This window comes from Canis aureus, chromosome 12 (genome assembly GCF_053574225.1).
Source record: "Canis aureus isolate CA01 chromosome 12, VMU_Caureus_v.1.0, whole genome shotgun sequence".
In the NCBI taxonomy this organism is placed as follows: Eukaryota; Metazoa; Chordata; class Mammalia; order Carnivora; family Canidae; genus Canis; species Canis aureus.
In genome coordinates, this window is record NC_135622.1 from 13,565,340 (window position 1) to 13,583,741 (window position 18,402).

At 48.3% G+C, this 18,402-nt stretch overlaps 1 protein-coding gene across 23 annotated transcripts in view; it reads left to right on the forward strand.

Moving 5' to 3' along the window:
• The window catches only part of DYSF (dysferlin), a 216,357-nt gene that overhangs the window by 66,895 nt on the left and 131,060 nt on the right, over positions 1-18,402 (forward strand). For all 23 annotated transcript variants that reach the window (XM_077842848.1, XM_077842860.1, XM_077842854.1 and 20 more), the window contains 5 exons: positions 3,872-3,998; positions 5,982-6,085; positions 13,520-13,588; positions 13,718-13,761; positions 17,574-17,656. In XM_077842848.1, coding sequence (XP_077698974.1) covers positions 3,872-3,998; positions 5,982-6,085; positions 13,520-13,588; positions 13,718-13,761; positions 17,574-17,656 — 427 coding nt within the window. The remainder of the gene's footprint in view (positions 1-3,871; positions 3,999-5,981; positions 6,086-13,519; positions 13,589-13,717; positions 13,762-17,573; positions 17,657-18,402) is intronic.

Genomic DNA, 18,402 nt, shown 5'->3' on the forward strand with positions numbered 1-18,402 from the left:
TGGGATCATTCTCTATATTCTACTCCAACCTGAATTTTATCACCTGAGAATATACCATTATCATCTTTACACACCAGTAAGTCAAGTTCAAGTTGGAGATGGGAAGAATGATGAGAAAGGTGTGCAGAGTTGGGGAGGTATTGGCATCTTTGTATGTTTGGCAAAAAGAGAGAAGGTTTGGAATAGTTGTGGGAGAGGAATGAAAAGTTACTTCCAGGTAAACAAAGATTTCTGAGCCTACCTGAGTGCAGTGCCCACCCTGGGTTGGCAGCTTTGTGGTAGAGCCTCATGATACTCGGTGGCCTGGAAGCAGGAGGATGGATGGCAGAGGTGTTGGGCGTGCACAGGGCAGGACTAGTGGAAGCACAAGAATGAGATAGCCTGGGCATTGGGACATGGCTGGTGGTGCTGGGTGGGCAGGATGCAGGAGTGCAAGGCTTTGCGCTGATGAGGGGGACAGAGAATAGCAAAGGGCTGGGGAATGCACATTTATTGAGCACCTCCAGTGTGCCAGGCTATGTTGGGAGCTCCGCTCTGAGTGGGAGGTTGGAGCAGGCCAATAGGTTGGCAAACTATATTCAGAGACGGGTTTTAGTGGTCAAGGTTTTGCTAGAGGAAAGGCTCTGAGTGGCTGGAGATTTGAGATATGACCATGCCTCTAACAGCCGAAGGGCAGGGGAGATTAAGGTGCTGTTGGTGGAGGAAGGGGACCATGTTGGTGAATGACTTGACCACATAGATATTGATTATCTTATGGGAGAATTGGAACTCAAACAGGCAAGTGGTGAGGCAGGTACTGAAGTCATCAAGGAAAGGTGAGCATGTGTCCTCGGCTTGGTGGATGGTAGAATGAGAACTAGGGGACAGAGTGGCACATGTGGGTGATGGGCCTTCTGGATAAAAGACATGGTGGAGTGATGGTGGGTGCAGGTGCAAGGTGTGGCCTTCTCTTCCCAGCCTGTGATAGCCAAGAGGAGAGGGAGAGGCAATAGTGGGGAATGCAGATCTCCAGGAGAACAGAGCAGTGAGAGGCAGAGGGAAAGTTCTATGATGATGTCAGGAATAGCAGACTGATGACAAGGGCTCCACAGTGGAGAGGGTTAGATGGAGAACCCAGGGTTCTATGCTGTGCAGGGGGCTGATGGAGCTCCAGTGGACGAGCCCCACCCAAAGGCACCTGTCCATCTCTCTCATTCCATACAGTCCGGTCCTGTCCTTCTGTAGCATGTCTTTCCGAGACATTGTGCCATCTTGCTCCTTCTCATGGCATTTCTGAGTCTATTATCTTTTCCTAAAACATTTATTTCTCCTCTTCCTGTTAATTGGAACCTTGCTTTTTCCTGATGAAACCACTTCTTTTGAAACCAACTCAGAAAAAAGCCCCTACTTTCTGGTCCGACTCTCCATGGGTTCTGGAGTGGGAGGAGCAGCCATCTCTGGTTTCCTCTGCAGCCTCCCAGCCAGCAGCTCTTCCCAGCATCAGCACTGCCTCCTCCTTCAAAGGCTGCATCGCTGGTTGTTTTCCCCTCTTCTGGGCTGTTACCTACCCCTGGCATAGACAGAGCTGTCCAGGGGCATCCCTGCTTGCAGATTCTCATCTTTGCCATTGTCCTGAGGTGTGACACATCCTCACTGATGAGCCACCAACATCTGATTTTTTTCCTTTAAGGCCCTGAGCTCAGAAATCCCTCTCTCCACCACTCTTTGCCTTTTTTCTCTGCCGCCCCAGCTGAATGACAATCCTTCTTTCCTGGTGTTACAGCCCCCCGATCCCTCTGTTTGCCCAGCCCATCAGTGCCCTTCTGCCACTCTCCAGCCTGAACCCCATTCTCCATCACAGCTCTCACCATGTGCTTACTGGTTCCATACTAGGGGTTTCCTGCCACACCTCATAAACCCACTGTCCCTCACTGTCTACACCACTCCTTGGTCCGTTTTGGTGACAGAAGTCACCTGGAAGTGCTGGCTAGATGAACATGGGTGCTATCAACGTCTTCTTTGACTTGGTTGTGGTTTACTCCTTATCCCATTCTCCACAGTGGCTGTTTCTAAACTTTGCTGTCTTTCCTAAGCCCCAACCTCTGTCTCCTTAGGCAGAGCTGCACAGTGGTGAATGATGTAAACCCTTGGAGCTCCCTTGATCCTCATTCCTGACTTCAGTTGTCTTCCCTCCCTTCCCCATCTTCCTGCCTCCTTTGTCATGTGCTTGAATCCTCCGCCATCTTGTTCCCTCTGCCTTCCTGGTGTCTTCTCTTCTACCCTTGGATCTGTACCAGGCTCAAGATTTCCCCACCTTCAAACATCTTTGTCCACGTCCCCCATTTCTCCCACCGTTCTCCAAGCTGCTTGCAGGCTGCTTCCAGGCATGACCAACTTCTTCAGGGAGTGTGCCGGGTTGCTCTTCCCTACTCCTCTACCAGCTGCTCATTCCTCCTCCTCTTCACTAGGATTCCTGCCACCTTCCTTCCCTGAAACCATATGCTGGATGGAGGGTTACCATGGCTAACCTCAGGGGCTCTTTTCTGCTATTAATCTGCTCCTTTCCTCCATAGTATTTGATTCCAGAGCCCATGACTTATTTTAAACTCTCTTCTCCCTTAGCATTGATGATTCTCTCAAGTCTTTTTCTCTTTCTTAAAAATATGGATCCTTCAAATTCAGTGGCCGAGTAAAATTCCCTCCCTTGCCTCTTTGCTGTGTCCTTGACCCTCACTTTCAAGGAGTCCATCTCTGTCCATCTGAGACCCCTAAATCGTTCATGTCCAGCTTGGCTCTTCAGAGCTCCAGACACTCAGTTTCAGTTGCTCTGTAATAAAGCCACATTAATGCGCCCATCAGGCCCCTCTAGTTTCACATGTGAAAACCCAGGATCACCTGCTGTGTGCTTCTCACAACTGCACCCATCCTGGGGTAGGTGACATCTTAGGAGATGGCACCATTATGTACTCAGTCTTCATGGCCAGAGGCCTGATTTCATCCCTCATTCCTCAATCCCACATCAGTCAGTTCACATGCAAGTGGTTGGTCAGTCTTGTTGGTGTGACCACCTCAGAGCATGCTTCTCTCTCCCATCCCAAGACGAGAGTCCAAGGTCTTGCTCCCCTCATATCTCCCCTGGGCCACTGTGTGAATTAAGATATAGGTTCAAAGATACCCTGAATCATAGGCATTAAGAAGGATAGAGGTGTGCTTCTTTCCCTCCTAAATGCCTGGGGAGGCAGTTCAGAACTGGCATAGTGCTCCCACGATGACCAGAGACCCAGGCTCCTGGTCTTTGTCCTATAGTCATCATCATGCAGCTCCCATCTCATGGTTCGCGATGGTTGCTCCAGTTCCCATCATCAGGTCTGTATTTCCAGCCAGTGGAATGGCAGGATAGGAGCTTGCTTTAAGGGGGGCTTTCCCTGTGAGTGAGCTCCATGGGGGCAGGACCTCTGTCTGCCTGTTCACTGCTGCATCCCTCCTCCTTCAGCACATCCTGGTGGTCACTCACTAATACCAAATATTTGTTGAGGGAACGAACACATGTTATTGAAGACAGAGAGGCCAGTTTAGACCTGTCACTTCTGCACTCTTGTTAATGGGTGGAGCAGGAAGGAGGCCAAGGTTCGTGAATGCCCACCATGTGCATTTATGCATTATGGAAGTTGATTTGCCCAGCAGTCTGTGAAGTCTGTGTTACTGTTTCCACTGTCCAGGTGAGGAAGCAGAGAGTCTCGGTGGGGAGGAACCTGCCTGAGATCCCACGTTAGTAAGCAGCAGGGCGAGATCCACCTTTCTTTAAAATGTACCGTGTAAGAGATGTCAGTTGAAGAAGGGAAAATATTGTGCTCAAGAGCTCTTTAAGGAATCATATGTGGTTGCATTGTAGCTGGAGAGAAAGGACCCCTCTGAAGACAAGGAGGACATTGAAAACAATCTGCTCAGACCAACTGGCGTGGCCCTGCGAGGAGCCCACTTCTGCCTGAAGATCTTCAGAGCGGAGGACTTACCACAAAGTGAGTCTGGGTTGGAGGCCTAAGACTGAGATTATGAGCGAGGTCCCTAGGCTGGGGAAGAAGTCACTGAGGTGTTGGCAGGACTCAGTTTTGCGACGGATGAGAAACCCATCCACTTGGTGAGCCATCATGTCGGTTTGCCTGGGACTGTCCTGGTTTCAGTGCCAAAGTCCCCCATCCTGGGAAACCCTTCAGTCTCTGACCACCCGGGGCAGTGGGTCATCCTAGCTGTGGCCATGTCCTTATCCTCCCAAGAGAGACAGTGTGACCCCTGCCTGGTTTTTCATAATGACTGGCCCTGCACCACCCCCACCCCCTGTGGGCTCAGTGAATGCTGGCGGAACTATGCTGAATATTTTAAAGTCTTGAGTGTCAATCCAGGCACACATTAGAACGACCTGGGGATCTTTAAAGGTGTACAGACCTTTAAAGGTGTACAGGCCCCCCCCTTCCTGTGTTTCACACTGACTGGCTATGGAGTAGGGTTCACACACTGGGTATTGTTAAAGGGTAAGCCACTGTTTTGAAGCATGTATTGGCATCACCAAGCAGTTCTGTCCATAGCAGAGTCAGGGAGAGCATTTGCAACTTAGGTCCCTGTTTATAAGTTTTGCATAAAGCTAATTATTTGAGGTTTTGCTCAAACTTTGACTAATGACTCAATAAAAGAAACACATTCCTTCTGTACAAGCTTCACTGTAGCAAAATCATGGGGAAAACTTTTAAGTAAGTAATTGGTATTAGATGGGCATTACAATACATGCTTAATAATATTCTTCATTTATTGGCTGACACTATGCAGAAGTGAGGCTGGTGAGCGCCTGCAGAGGGCCGGGGAAATAGAAATGTTTGCTTTGTTCATGGTGAATGTACTATGTATTTAATTCTCTGCAATCTTGTTTAAATATAAATAAAAAGAAATAGGTGGTAAATAGGACATCACTATTTGCTAATTGTTGTTATCTGTCTTATTCATGTACACAGCAGCTGGTATATAATCTGTAACTGTCTCCTCCTCTCATTCATACACACATAGACTTTGATACATACTAGAAATATACATGTGCACATATCCATCTATCTGCGTATACATTTGTAAATAATATGACTAATTCAGTAAAATATTGGTTTGCAGCAGCATAGTTAAACATTCTTTTTTTAAAAAAAGATTTTTTTTTTTTTTTGGTTTTATTTGAGAGAGATTGAGAGCAGCAGCAGAGGGAGAGGGAGAAGCAGGCTCCTCGTTAAGCAGGGAGCCTGATGTGGGGCTCGATCCCAGAGACTCTCGGATCATGACCTGCGCTGAAGGCAGATGCTTAACCAGCTGAGCCACCCAGGTGTCCCCAAAATTCTTTAAAAATAAAAACAGGGATCCCTGGGTGGCGCAGCGGTTTGGCGCCTGCCTTTGGCCCAGGGCGTGATCCTGGAGACCCGGGATCGAATCCCATTTCGGGCTCCCGGTGCATGGAGCCTGCTTCTCCCACTGCCTCTGTCTCTGCCTCTCTCTCTCTCTGTGACTATCATAAATAAAAAAAATAAAAAAAAATAATAAAAAAATAAAAATAAAAATAAAAACACTGGAATTAACCTGTTGGTTAACATCAGACCAATCACTGTGCTATGGACTTAAAGGAAATGTCAAACAGGCGCCAATGATGGGATACTATTATAACAACTTCCAGCCTTTTTCTGGATTGTTACCTGCCCTTAGTGATGTAGATTGCTAATCAATCAATCAACCAATCAATCATTTGGTGGCTCCATTTGGAAACTGCTTGAGAGCAGGGGCAGGAACAAAGCTGTTCAGGCTGGTAAGGGAGGAGTGTATGTCCTCAGGAGCTGCTGTTCTGGGGCTCCCCAGGCTGACGGGGTGCCACAGCGTCTCTCTCAGGGAGTCTCAAGACTGAAGAGAGGGAGGGAGGTGGAAAGTCAGGTTTTGGAGGTTGGACGGCAGGCGGGCACTAACTAGCATGTTCTCCCCAGTGGATGATGCCGTGATGGACAATGTGAAGCAGATCTTTGGCTTTGACAGCAACAAGAAGAATTTGGTAGATCCCTTCATGGAAGTCAGCTTTGCGGGGAAAATGGTAAGGAGCAAGGAAGTGGGAGGATTCTCTTGGGAGGGTGACCACCAAGTGTCCCCGTGGATGAGTGCTGAGCAGAGTGAAGGCTGATGTGAGGCACGCACATAAGAATGTGCATTTGGAGGGGCTGACTGGGTGACACATGGTGAGAGACTCACCCAGGCCTGGCTCTCCGGGGCTGCCATGCACACGCCTGTGGATGGCTCTGCTTGGGGTGCCTGAGACACACAGGTAGTAGACACGGGGTGGACAGACAGTGGACAGATAAAGGACGGTTTGGGGGAAAATTAAGCGGTAGCATGCAAACCAGATGTGAAGGCATAAAATAGGGAAACTTTAAAGAAGGTAACAGAAACATAATGATTATTTTAAAAAACTGTGGCAGGAGTGGAGTGGAGAAAGTCCACTCTGGTGGGGGCCCTAGGGATGAGTCACATCTCTCTTCCCTGCAGCCTGCCTTTCTGCCCAGAGGCAGGGCTGTAACTGGGGCTCCCGTGGGCCCCCTCCCTCCAGCCCACCCCAGGCAGGCAAGCCCTCTCCAGCCTCCTATGCCCATCCGTCAGGCTCCCCCTGGCATCTGGGCCACCACCGGGCTTCAGCCTTACCCCTCCACGGCGGAGTCCCACAACTCCCACCCCCACCCCCACAGCCCCAGACCTTCCCGGGTCTCTACATCTCTATCTGCTGCCCCCTGGGCTCTCTGCCCCGCCTGCCCCCTCCCGAGAGCCTTCATCCTTAGCCGGTACCACCATCAAAGGCGGAATACGTGGGCCAGGCCTGCTTCTTCCCTTTGTTCTAACCTCCTCACATCAAACACGCCCCCCCCCCCCCCCCCGCCCCTTGCTCTGGACCTCACACCTGCCCCAGGGCCCTTCCCTCCCCTCCGCCCGCCGTCAGTCTCTTCCCAGGACCACGCAGCAGCCTGGGGTTCATTCTCTCCTCTGGGTTCTCCCCACAGAAAGCCCCAGAATAATCCGTCTAAAACAGCCCCGTTTGCACAATGAAGCTCAAACCGCACAATCCAGCCGAGCTTTCTTGAACTTTCTCGCCCGCCTCTCCCTGGCTGGAGTCAGCGCCCTTTGTGCTCCGGGGCGTGGCGCCCCCTGCCGGGAGCACGCAGCCCTGCAGCCGCGGCCGGGAGCGTGCAGCCCCGGGGGCTCCCTGCCTGCACCCCGGGGCGCACCTGCTGCTGTGGCCTCGGGTCCCCGCGTCCCCAGTCCAGCCGCTGTCAGCCGTCCAGCCGCCCCGCGCCCATCAGCCCGAAGCACTCGTGGGCCCTCGGCGACCCACGGAGCCCGAGGCCCCCTGCAGCCGGGTTTCCATTCCTGCCCGGAAATCAGCGTCTGTTTCTCCGACTTGTGGGCGAGAACCCGGTCCTATTATTTAGCTCCAACCTCAAAGCAGAGATCACGGTGGAAATGGTGGGGCAATGACAGGTGGGCGCAGACTGGCCGCGCTCCCAGAGCCCCCAGCCCCTGCCCCCGCGAGGGGTGGAGGACGGAGCTCGGAGGTCGTGCCAACCTTGCGCAGGGTTCCACCTGCTGCAGAACCAGGGCTGGGAGAGCTGAGTCCCTTGGCTTGCAGGAAAATTGCCCCGGGGCAGGGGAGAAGGACTGAGAATTTGGGCTGGGTGGCGGGAGAGTGGGGGCCTTGCGGCCCGCTCCTCCTTTGCTCCCCAGGCAGAGGTGCGCAGGGGGAAGAAACCCCGCAGGTGTTAATAGGACAAGGGGGAGAAGTTTTAAAAATGAACAATCAACACTACAAGTTGAGGGTGGTGATGGAGGTGGTGTGGGTTCCCATTCACACAGCACTTGGCCATTTTCCTTTCACTCAATCTCTTCTTAGATGCGTTTTAAAAAGGAGCGGGATGGGCCAGCCCATGCCACCAACAAAGGGAGGCTCTGAGCTGGGAGTGGGGGACGGGGAGAGAGGGGTGTCCTGTCTGATGCCTACCAGACTTAACTCCCCGCCTTTTGTTTCTTTTCTCCTTTTATTACTGATGCACATGTTTACTAGCCCAGTTTGAAAAATTACAGAAAAAAAAGTAAATGAAGTTACCAACAATGCACCATACAGAGTTCATTTTTGGTGCCCGATTTCCGGTTTTTTCTTCATGTATAGGTAATAGACATTTTCCCCAGCTCTTTATTTTGACTATTTTAAAACATTGAGAAAAGTTAGAAGAGTTACTCAAGGAACATCCCTCCCACTGGTATGACCTTCACTTAGATTGAAGCAACTGCTAACATTTTGTTGCATTTACTTTCTATATATAGATACTTTTTTTTTTTTCCTGGCTGAATCATTTGAAACCTAGTTGCAGATTATACTCCTAAAGACTTCAGGATACATCTCCTGAGAGAAAGAAAATTCTTTGTAACTCCAGTAATCTTATCACACCTACGAGGTTAACAATCATTCCCTGATATTATCAGATACTGGTTCATATAAATTTTCTCTGATTATCCCCCAAATGTCCTTTACAGCTGGCTTAATTTTGTGCTGATTTAAGACCCCACTAGAATTCATGCTCTGCATTTGGTCCTCTGTGGTCTTTCGTGTAACAGCTCCTCCTGACTTTCCCCCTTCCCACCCTCCAACAATTTTTCTCACCCCATGACATTGATCTTTTTGAAGAGCCCAGGCCATTTGTCCATGTTCTGGATTTGTCAGATTATTTCCTTCCAGTGTTATTTACCTTGCTCCTCTGGCCCCTGTATTTCCTATAAACTGGAAATTAGTTCTTGAGGCCAGATTAGCTTCAGATTCAGTATTTAGCAAGAATGTGTCAGAGGTGATGTTGTGTGCATTGTATTGCATCACAACAGGAAGCAACATGAGGTTGTCCCATCACTGGTGATGATTGATCATTTGCTTAAGATGGTGTCTCCAGATATATCCCTTGTCGAACTACCTGTTTGTACTTTGCAAATCATCTGGGGGTGGTATCTTGGCACTGTGTGCATATCCTGTTTCTCAGCAACTTCTTACCTAATGGTCTATGCAGCCATTGGCCTCCTTACCTGAACAAGTCATTTACTTGGGGTTGCAAAGTGGTGATTTTCTCATCATTCCTTCTCTCTTTATAAGTTAGTGTTTTTCTGGAAAGAAGAGCTTTCCTCCCCCCCCCCCCTTGACCCCTTTCAATATTACTGTGGACCTCAATACCTTTTTTATTGATTCAACATGGTAAAATCAGTCATTGTGCTGGATGTATGAACTGTCCTGAAGTTGGCCAATGGGGCCCCTACAAGCTGGCTCCTCTATCTTGAACCTAACTCAGGGTCTCAGTGAAAATGTGGGACAGGTAACTCCGATCTTAAACTCTCTCACACTGAGGTGTAAGTGATCACTGTGGGTCCTCACCCAAGTGCAGTTCCTTGCCCAAGTATGAGGTCCTCACCCAAGTGCAGTGTTAGTTTGGGCTTGGGGTATGGGTCTGATGGCCTGTATCTAGCCTCAGGAGGGACTGTAACAGAATGAATGAAGTCGACAAGCAAGTGGGAAGGTGTGGCTGGACAGGCTTGTGCGACACTTCCACCAAGGACTGGGATTAATTTCCCAATTTGACAGATAAAGAAAATCGTATTTCAAGATTGCTTTTATTTTTTATTTCACATTCCCCAAAATAGTAGGGTGCTTTGATGGTGGTGAGAAGTAAGACTGACCTGCCTTCAAATTAAATGGCTTTTCCTGGAGCTGAGTCTCAGAGTTCCGGGGCTCCTGGCTACTTCTGGGTCCTCATGGCACCTTGATCTTCCAAGGTCTTCTGTTCTGAGATGCCCTTGGCTGACCCTGGGGGGTTTTCTAGGTAGGTGCAAATGGCTGTGGGAGATGATGGAGGTCGGGGATCCGACCCAAGCGAGGGACTATATAAAGCTGATTGGTGAGCTAGTTTCTGCAAGAAGCTACATCTCCCCCACTTTCCCCCTAGAAGGAAGAGGCTTATTGTGATGGAGGCAGTTGAGCCCCTCCTTTCTGAAACCTTCAACCTGTTGGGTTCCCCTGGGGTCCCTGGACCTTTGTGTCACCCCCCTCTCTCCTCCAGCTACCCTTACTACCTGTCTCATTCTGCCTGTCCCTTTCCCTCAGCCTACCCGTGTGTCACTTTCTCTCACTACAGCTTAATCTGGAGTCCTGGGGTTTTGTCCTTTGTAAGCTCACCCAGCACAGCCTGCCCCTCATTGCACTTCCTCCTATGGACACTTGGTGGCACTATTATCCATGATGTGAACCATACCAGCTATTACACAAACACACACCTGGTGAGAAGGAAAGGAGAGGTACTTGGGGGGCAGGGTGGGAGACTTTAAAACAACTTTTTTCCTGAATGCAAGAAAAAAAGTCTTGGTTGTAGAAAAAATTGGAGAAAGTCAGAGAAAATCAAGGAAAATGAAAAAAATTAACCATATTTCTGTACCCTTTGTCACTATGGAGATAATCACTGTTAACATTTGTGTGTATTTCCTTGTAGTATGTTTTTTTCTCTCCCCTGCTTTCACTCCCAACCCTCCCCTCTCCCGCGCTGGAAAAAAATTGGATTTAGATTAAGTTGATTTTCATTATTCGTGGGTCCCATATTTGCAAATTCACCTACTTGATAAAATTTATTTGCAATCCCATTTTTTTTTAATTTTTATTTATTCAATCCCCCTATTTTTTAAAAAGATTTTATTTATTTATTCATGAGACATAGTGGCAGAGACATAGGCAGAGGGAGAAGCAGGCTCCCTGTGGGGAGCCTGGTGCAGGACTCGATCCCAGGACCCCAGGATCACGACCTGAGCCAAAGGCAGATGCTCAACCACTGAGCCACCTGCGTGCCCCTGTAATCCCAAAATTAATACTTATGGTGCTTTCCTGAGTGTTTGCAGACTGAATTGGAACAGTGTGAGTCTGCCTTTTTGTTTCAGTTCTCCTATAAATATGTGTCCTTTACTTGGTCTACCTAGTGTCATGTTTTTCTCATTTTGGTGCTTTTTTTTGTGATATTACTGTTTAAACCCCCCCCCCCCACCACCCCTGGGTAGTGCTGAAAGGCTGTCTGATATTTCTTTGTGCGAAAAGGCTGGGATGTACCTTATGAGAAAATATGCTAGATAAGCTTCATTAAAGTATGAGTTAGTGCTGCTGATGACGAATTCAATGTTAATGAATCAACAATATATATTAAATAAGATATCTTTAATCAGAAATGCACACGACACAAGGTTATGTATTGATTAGTTGACAAAAATGTTGTGACAGATGCTGGTAAGAACCCAACCCTGTAATTCCCCCAGAGCAATGGTTTAATATTCATGAATTCAGTGTTCTTGGTGATTTATAGAATGTGTAAGAATCAGGTGCAAGAATCAACTGTATGGGGACACCTGGGTGGCTCAGCAGTTGAGTGTCTGCCCTTGGTTCAGGGAGTGATCCTGGAGTCCTGGGATCGAGTCCCACATCGGGTTCCCTGCAGGGAGCCTGCTTCTCCCTCTGCCTGTGTCTCTGCCTCTCTCTCTCTGTGTCTCTCATGAATAAATTTAAAAAATCTTAAAAAAAAAAAAGAATCAACTGTATCTCTTCAGTTTGTTCAACTGTTTTTATAGGTTAGTATTTTCTTAGGTTATTGAACAGCTTTTGAAATAAATTTTTGAGCATGATGACTTGACTTACCTGCAAAATGATTGTCATAAGTTTAGTTAACATCCATCATCTCATATAGGTACAAAAAAAAAAAAAAAAAAAAGGAAGAAAAAAGTTTTTTTCCTTGTGATGAGAATCCCTAGAAACTACTATTTTAATAATTTTCAAATACATCATACCTACTCTACCATAGAATCATCATATAGTACATTACATCCCCAGTACTTGTCTTTTTCTGTTAACATAACTTGGAAGTTTTTTCACATTATAGAGCAGTCCTCATTCTTTTTAGAGCTACATAGTACCCCATTGCATGGATGCACCATCGTTTATCTAATCTGTCTTCTACTGGTGGACACCTGCGTTGTTCCATATCCTTGACACTTGAAAAACCTCATTACGTGTGTCATTCTACACATATGTAAGTGTTTCTGTATGATAAATGTCTAGAAGTAGAACTGGTAAGTCAAAGGGTTTTTGCATTTGCCATTTGGAGAGATAGTGGCCAGTTGCTCCCTGGAGGGTTGAGGTATTTTTTTTCTCCCACCAGCAAAATCTGAGAGTGCAGTTTCTCCATAGCCTTGCCAACAGAGGGCTATAAGATTTTAGAGAATTTTATGAATCTAATGGGTGAGAAATAGTATCTTGGCTTTGTGTTTCTTTTCTTATGAGGGAAGTTGAGTATCTTTTTATGTGCCTTCAACTCTTCGAATTTTCATTCACTCTCTGCCCATTGTCCCATGAGATTGCCGGTCTCTCTTCTTTCCTTACTCCTTTCTTTGCTGACACAGGAGCAAATCATGGCACCCATCTTTGACCCCCAACCTTTGCCTGGGCTTTTCTCACAGGGAGGTTGGGAGGGTGGGGACAGGGGCTGGCATTGAGTGAACCAGGGATGGATACAAGGTCCTGGGGCCCCCATGGAGGCTGCACCTTCATTTGATGGAGGAACTGAAGCCCCCAATCATATGCTCATTAAATGAGATAATGCACATAAATGCTTAGCATGCTGCAGGGCTCATAGTAAATGCTCTGAAAAAGGCTACAGGACGTGCACACCTACCAGGATGTATGTATCTGAAATAGAGTCTTTACCTGTTGTTCCTGTGGGAGTACAGGATGCCCTGGAGCTGGCTAAGAGGCCTGGCACCTCCCCAAGGGTTCCAAGTGCAGGTAGAGCACATAAGCCACGATTTGGATCTAATTTCCACCTCTGCTAGGTTTCTTGATTGTGGAAAGCCCAGTCTTAAGAGCAGGGCTGATCTGAGGCAGACTGGCTTATGGGGTTTGTATGTTCATGATTTCTCCTCTCATTTTCAGATGCTGGCACCTGGGCCAGGCCCTGGCCCTCCAGCTATCATCTCCCACACCTCCCACCTCCCATCTCTAATCTCTTAGGGCTCACAGTCTTCCAAAGGGACAGGTGGTCTGGGCTGACTGGTGCCCAGGCCTCAGGACCCCTAGGACAGCTAGTCTGGACTTAGGCCCCCACACTAAGGTCATGGCCATATGGGAGGTGGGGGAGGAGGATTTCCAGCCAGAGGTAGGAGATAAAGGTAGAAGGACTGTGGAATTCAGGCAATGTATCCCTCCCACCCCTACCCCATCCCCTCCAGCTTTGGGTCTGATTTACCATGTAGCTTTGCCTCTGCAGTTCCCTGTGTCTGAGCCATCAAGGCTCCCAGGCTCTTCTGCCCAGCCTGAAGGGTGGCCAACATGGCAGAGAACAGCCCCTGGCTGGTGAGGTGGTCCCTAAGGGAATCCATAGTCCTCTCGGAGCTCCATCCACCTGTCCTCTGTGTCTTCTAGCTCTGCAGCAAGATCCTGGAGAAGACAGCCAACCCTCAGTGGAACCAGAGCATCACTCTGCCTGCCATGGTGAGCCTTGCCCCCTCCGGCCCATTCCAGGAGGCCCTGCGCTCCTGGCCTCCCTGATGTTCTGCCTGTATCCTGGACTTCCCCTTCTTTAAAAGAACCTCACCTCAACACATCTCTTTTCCCTCTCAGTTTCCCTCCATGTGTGAAAAAATGAAGATTCGCGTCATGGACTGGTGAGTGCTGAGTCCCAGAGTCTCTGGAGGTGGCTATCTTCAGGGCTCACTGGGTCCTTCAGTTTCCCTCAGTTCAGAGCATATAGTGGGAGAATCTATTTCAGGTGAGGGAGTATCCGCTGCTGGGAGGCCAGAGAAGGAGAGGGTGTGGGCTGTTCTTGGGAAGCTCACTTACAGGCCTGCCCCAAGGCATAGGAGGGTAGCCAGATGGGTACCTGAGATACCTTAGGGCAGGGGATGCCAGGAAGGCTTCCTGGAGGAGGTGGGGTTTTGTTAAGTCCAGCTTGAGGGCATTTCAGTGAGGAGAGGATCATATGCAAAGGCAAGGAAACTGCAAAGAGTAGAGCTTCTGGGTGGATGGACCATGACCCACCCTGCCCCAGCCCCACCATGGGTTGCTACCATGAAATGGTGTGGGGCCACTGCAGGCTTGGAACAGGTGAGGGCAAGAGCTTGTGGACATCTTGGAAAAGTGCTCTGCCATCTGCTGAGCACCTACTGTGTGCCAGACCCTGTGCTCAGCAAGTATTTCACATGTTGGACATTGCCTGATCCTCAGCTCGACTCCTGGCTACTTTATAGATGAGGGGGTGACCTGTCTGAAGTGACAGCTGGGAAGCAGCTGAGGCCAAGATTGAACCCAAGCCTGCTGCTCCCAAAGCCTGTGTTCTTAAACACTGGGCTACCTGCTTCCCAGTACGCTAAGGTGATCTCTCTCACACCTGGAAGGCTGTTAGGGGTCCCCACGCAGGAGCACCAGGACCTTTCATACATCAGGCTTTCCAAAAAGAGAGTTGTCCTTTCTCTGCCCCCAAAAACTCTTGGCCATGTGGTTCCCAGCATGTTCTCCTTTGGTCTCAGGCCACGGCACCCCCAGCCAGCAGGGTAATGAGAGACCAGGGAAAACCCCCAGGCCACAGAGCCATTAAAGTGTGTGCCAGTTCCCCAGGCCGAGAGAAAACAGCTTGTGGGAATTAGAGAGGAAAGCAGTAGCCAGGAGGGCCAGGAGGGAGAGGCTTCTAGGGCCCTGACCGCAGGTATGTTCCGTGGGCAAGTGGTCTGGGGCAGAGATGTGTTCTCCATCCCCAGAACCACCTCTGCCTCTCAGTTCACGGTGTGTGTGCACCTGAGTGCGCTGCGTTGATGGGGGCCGATTGGCTGTCTGCGTCTGTGTGTCTGTGCGTGCGGACTCTTGTGCTCACATGCACACGGGTATGGTTGTCTTGTGGATGGTGGGTGGGCCTTGCCGGGTCCATGTGAGCTGTGTCAAAGGCATCAGCGTACTGTACAATCCAAACATGTTACGGAATCTGGTGGTTGCATCTCTGGTTTGGGTTGAAGTGGCATTTTTATTGTGAGTCTATTTTCAGACTTGCTGTATTTTCCAAAAGCAACCCCAAGCCCTAAAACCCAACTCTTGGCCAAAAAGTGTTCTGCTGCTGTGCTGCAAGTTCTTATCCAGAAAAAGTGCTTCTCCAACCTCCGCCCCCAAAAGACTCAGATAAACTTTTGTTATTACCTGAATCCTGGGAATATGATATGGTCCACATGGCCTTTCTTCTGTAACTTAATCTTCCATTTGATTTTTAAATATTTGCTTTTTTTGTTAAAAAATGAAAACTCAAAAGGCTATTCCCATCTTATACGAACAGAATTTCCCTCCTCCCGTTTTCCTGCCTTTCTCTCAAGGCTCAGATAAGACCAGAGGTGAGAAGTCCCATTCTTCTCCAAGGTGCTTCTCTTTTCCAGGGATTGGTCATGAAGGCGGTTGTGCAATCCCTCAGCTGCTGGTTATCTGGTGTTGATGATCTCATTGTAGGGTGTTTAAGGGGATTTTTACTTTCCAGGGCTTCTTGACATCATTCATCAGGAAAATTGATGAAGCTCTGCTGACAATTTAGTCTTTCTTGTTAGCTCCCTGCCCAATGAAGCATTTTAGATTCAAAGCTTAATCACCTCCCTGGGAAGGCGAGTATGAAGTATGAAAAGAGGAAGAGAGGGAGCAGCAGAGATTAGGAATCCCATGGGTATGAGATGTAACAGGAAAATAAGACAACTTTGCCCAAGCGTGTCTGTCACAACAGGGCTTGGGTGTGTCGTTGCCTAAAGAAAGCATGCCTGTGACCAAGGTACTCCCAGGAGGGAGAGAGAGCCTACAGGGCTCCAAGGAAAGCGGCCCCCAGGGAAATTTCAAGGAAGGAACTAGGTCTTGCCCGTCCAGCCTTTCTCAATTTAGCACTTTGACATTTTGGGCCAGAAAATTCTTTGCTGAGGAAGATAGGCCTGTGCATCATAGGATGTTTAGCAGCAACCATGGCTTCTCTCTACTGCCCCTGCCACTGCCCCTGCTCCCACCCCCACCCCATTCAAATTGTCTCCAGATATTGCCAAATGTCCCTGGGGTTGAAATCACTGCATTGAGAACTCTTGCTCTAGCCTGACAGTAAGCAGTGGGTGGCTGCGATTGAAGCTCTGGTTTCCGTGTCAGGCAAATCTGGCTCAAATACTGGTTTTGCCATCTTGGCAACCTTTGTTCCATCATTTGAAATTGGGGCTAATTGTAGTACCTGCCTCATAGGGCTGAGGGAGGTTAGAGCTAATTCATGTGACGATTTTAGCATACTGCTTGGCTTTCAGTAGGTGCTCAGTAAATGCCAGCTATTCTGTATATTATTGTCAAGGGGGCAGGTGTGGGACACAGAGGGAGGGTCTGCGTGGGACGTTGTTGGCTAATGGACTCATTAATGATAGTCAGTCTGCTCGAATTCATACCCACAGTTCCCATAATGGTTGGAGGGGAGAAACCTTCCTCCTGGGAAACCAGACAGGGACAGGCCCCCGTGTTGTGCCCAAGAGCAGCATGTGACATGGCAGAAGCACTGGACCTGGAGTCAAGACATTGGGGTTTCCGTTCTGGCTCTGCCCCTCCCCACAGGCTGACCTTGGGCAAGGACCTTCTATTTCTTTTTCTTTTTTCTTTTTTTTTAAAGGTTTTATTTATTTATTCTTGAGAGACAACAGAGAGAGAGAGAGAGAGAGAGAGAGAGAGAGAGAGAGAGAGAGGAAGAGACATAGGCAGAGAGAGAAGCAGGCCTTCAGGGAGCCCGATGTGGGACTTCATCTCAGGACCCTGGGATCACACCCAGAGCTCAGTGGCTCAGCCACTGAACTACCCAGGTGTCTTGAGGACCTTCCATTTCAGAGCCTCAACTTGCTCATCTCTGGAATGGAGAGGGTAATAAAAGTACTCATTCCTCAAGGTTCCTGAGAGGGTCCTTTGAGATAAAAAAGGTAAAAGTGCTTTGTAACATATAAAGTCAGATACAAAGCATAATTGTGCATTAACTAATACAAGCTAATTTAAGATGTGGCCTTGGAGATAGTTTCTTCTTGGTCACCTGGTTTTCTCCTGGTCTGGATTATTTCTTGAGCTTCTGGAACTTTTCTCTTCCTGGGTTGGGGGTCTGGCTCCCTGAGCAACCTCCTGCTCCCCCACCCTGCCTCCTGCCTCTGGCCTCTTTCCTTTCAACTTGCTGATGTCTCCCCAGTCATCCAGGCTGGCAGCCCAGTGTTGGTTGGCTGATGTGTGTTGGATGCTGGTGGTTGGCCAGTTGGACTAATTCCTTCCAGAGGAGTCTTGGACAATGCTTCTTTCTAGTCTCTTCTTCCTAGGATTATCAGGCCTCAGTAACATACCCAGCGTGAAGACTGGAACCCCTAAAGATGTATAACTGAGGCCCTCTCCTTCCTGAGTGGGCTGTGGCCTACAGTCCTCCTCCTATGTTCAGGCCCTTTCAACCCCCTTATTCTAGGGACCGCCTTACCCACAATGACATCGTGGCCACCACCTACCTGAGTATGTCGAAAATCTCTGCCCCTGGAGGAGAAATAGAAGGTAAGATTCCCCACTTTGTTCTGCCCCCTGGTTCCCTGCACTCTCCCCTGACCCACTCCTGTCTGTTTCACACCTCTACTTTTGAGAGTGCAGAAATAGGAATATTAATTATCAGGCCTTTGCAGCCTATTCTCCATGAAGAAGGGCTGTGGCCGATTTGAACAATGGGCTTACAAACATTTTAGATGCTCTACATCTTGGCTGGTGGGACTACACCACTGACTGGTACAGAGAGGCTAATTCACTCCTGCAGCCATGCCATGCACCAGATTCTGTGTTGGCCAACTGTGCCCTAGCAGTTTCTATTTTGAAATAGCTTTCATTGGTCAATTAAAAAGTAGGCCATGATCATTTTGTAAAATTTTATTTTATTTTATTTTTTTTTCATTTTGTAAAATTTTAAAGATAATGAAGAAGAATATAAAATTGACCCATAGAATTACTCATCTGCTTACCTCCCCCCAGATAAGAGCTAATTATTAATATCCTGGGAGTCTTCCATGTATATGTATGTATATGTACACATACAGGTGTGTGTGCGTTAAAAATGGTTTTGAAACAATTGTTTTGAAAATTGCTTTTGTTACTTGGCAATACAACAGAGATGTTTATTCGTGTGATTAAATATTCTTCTACAATATAATTTTAAGTGAATACACATATTCCATTATGTGAATGTACCATAATCCATGTTAACTAGTTAATGATGAATACTTAAGTGGTTTCTAATTTTTCTACATTATAAG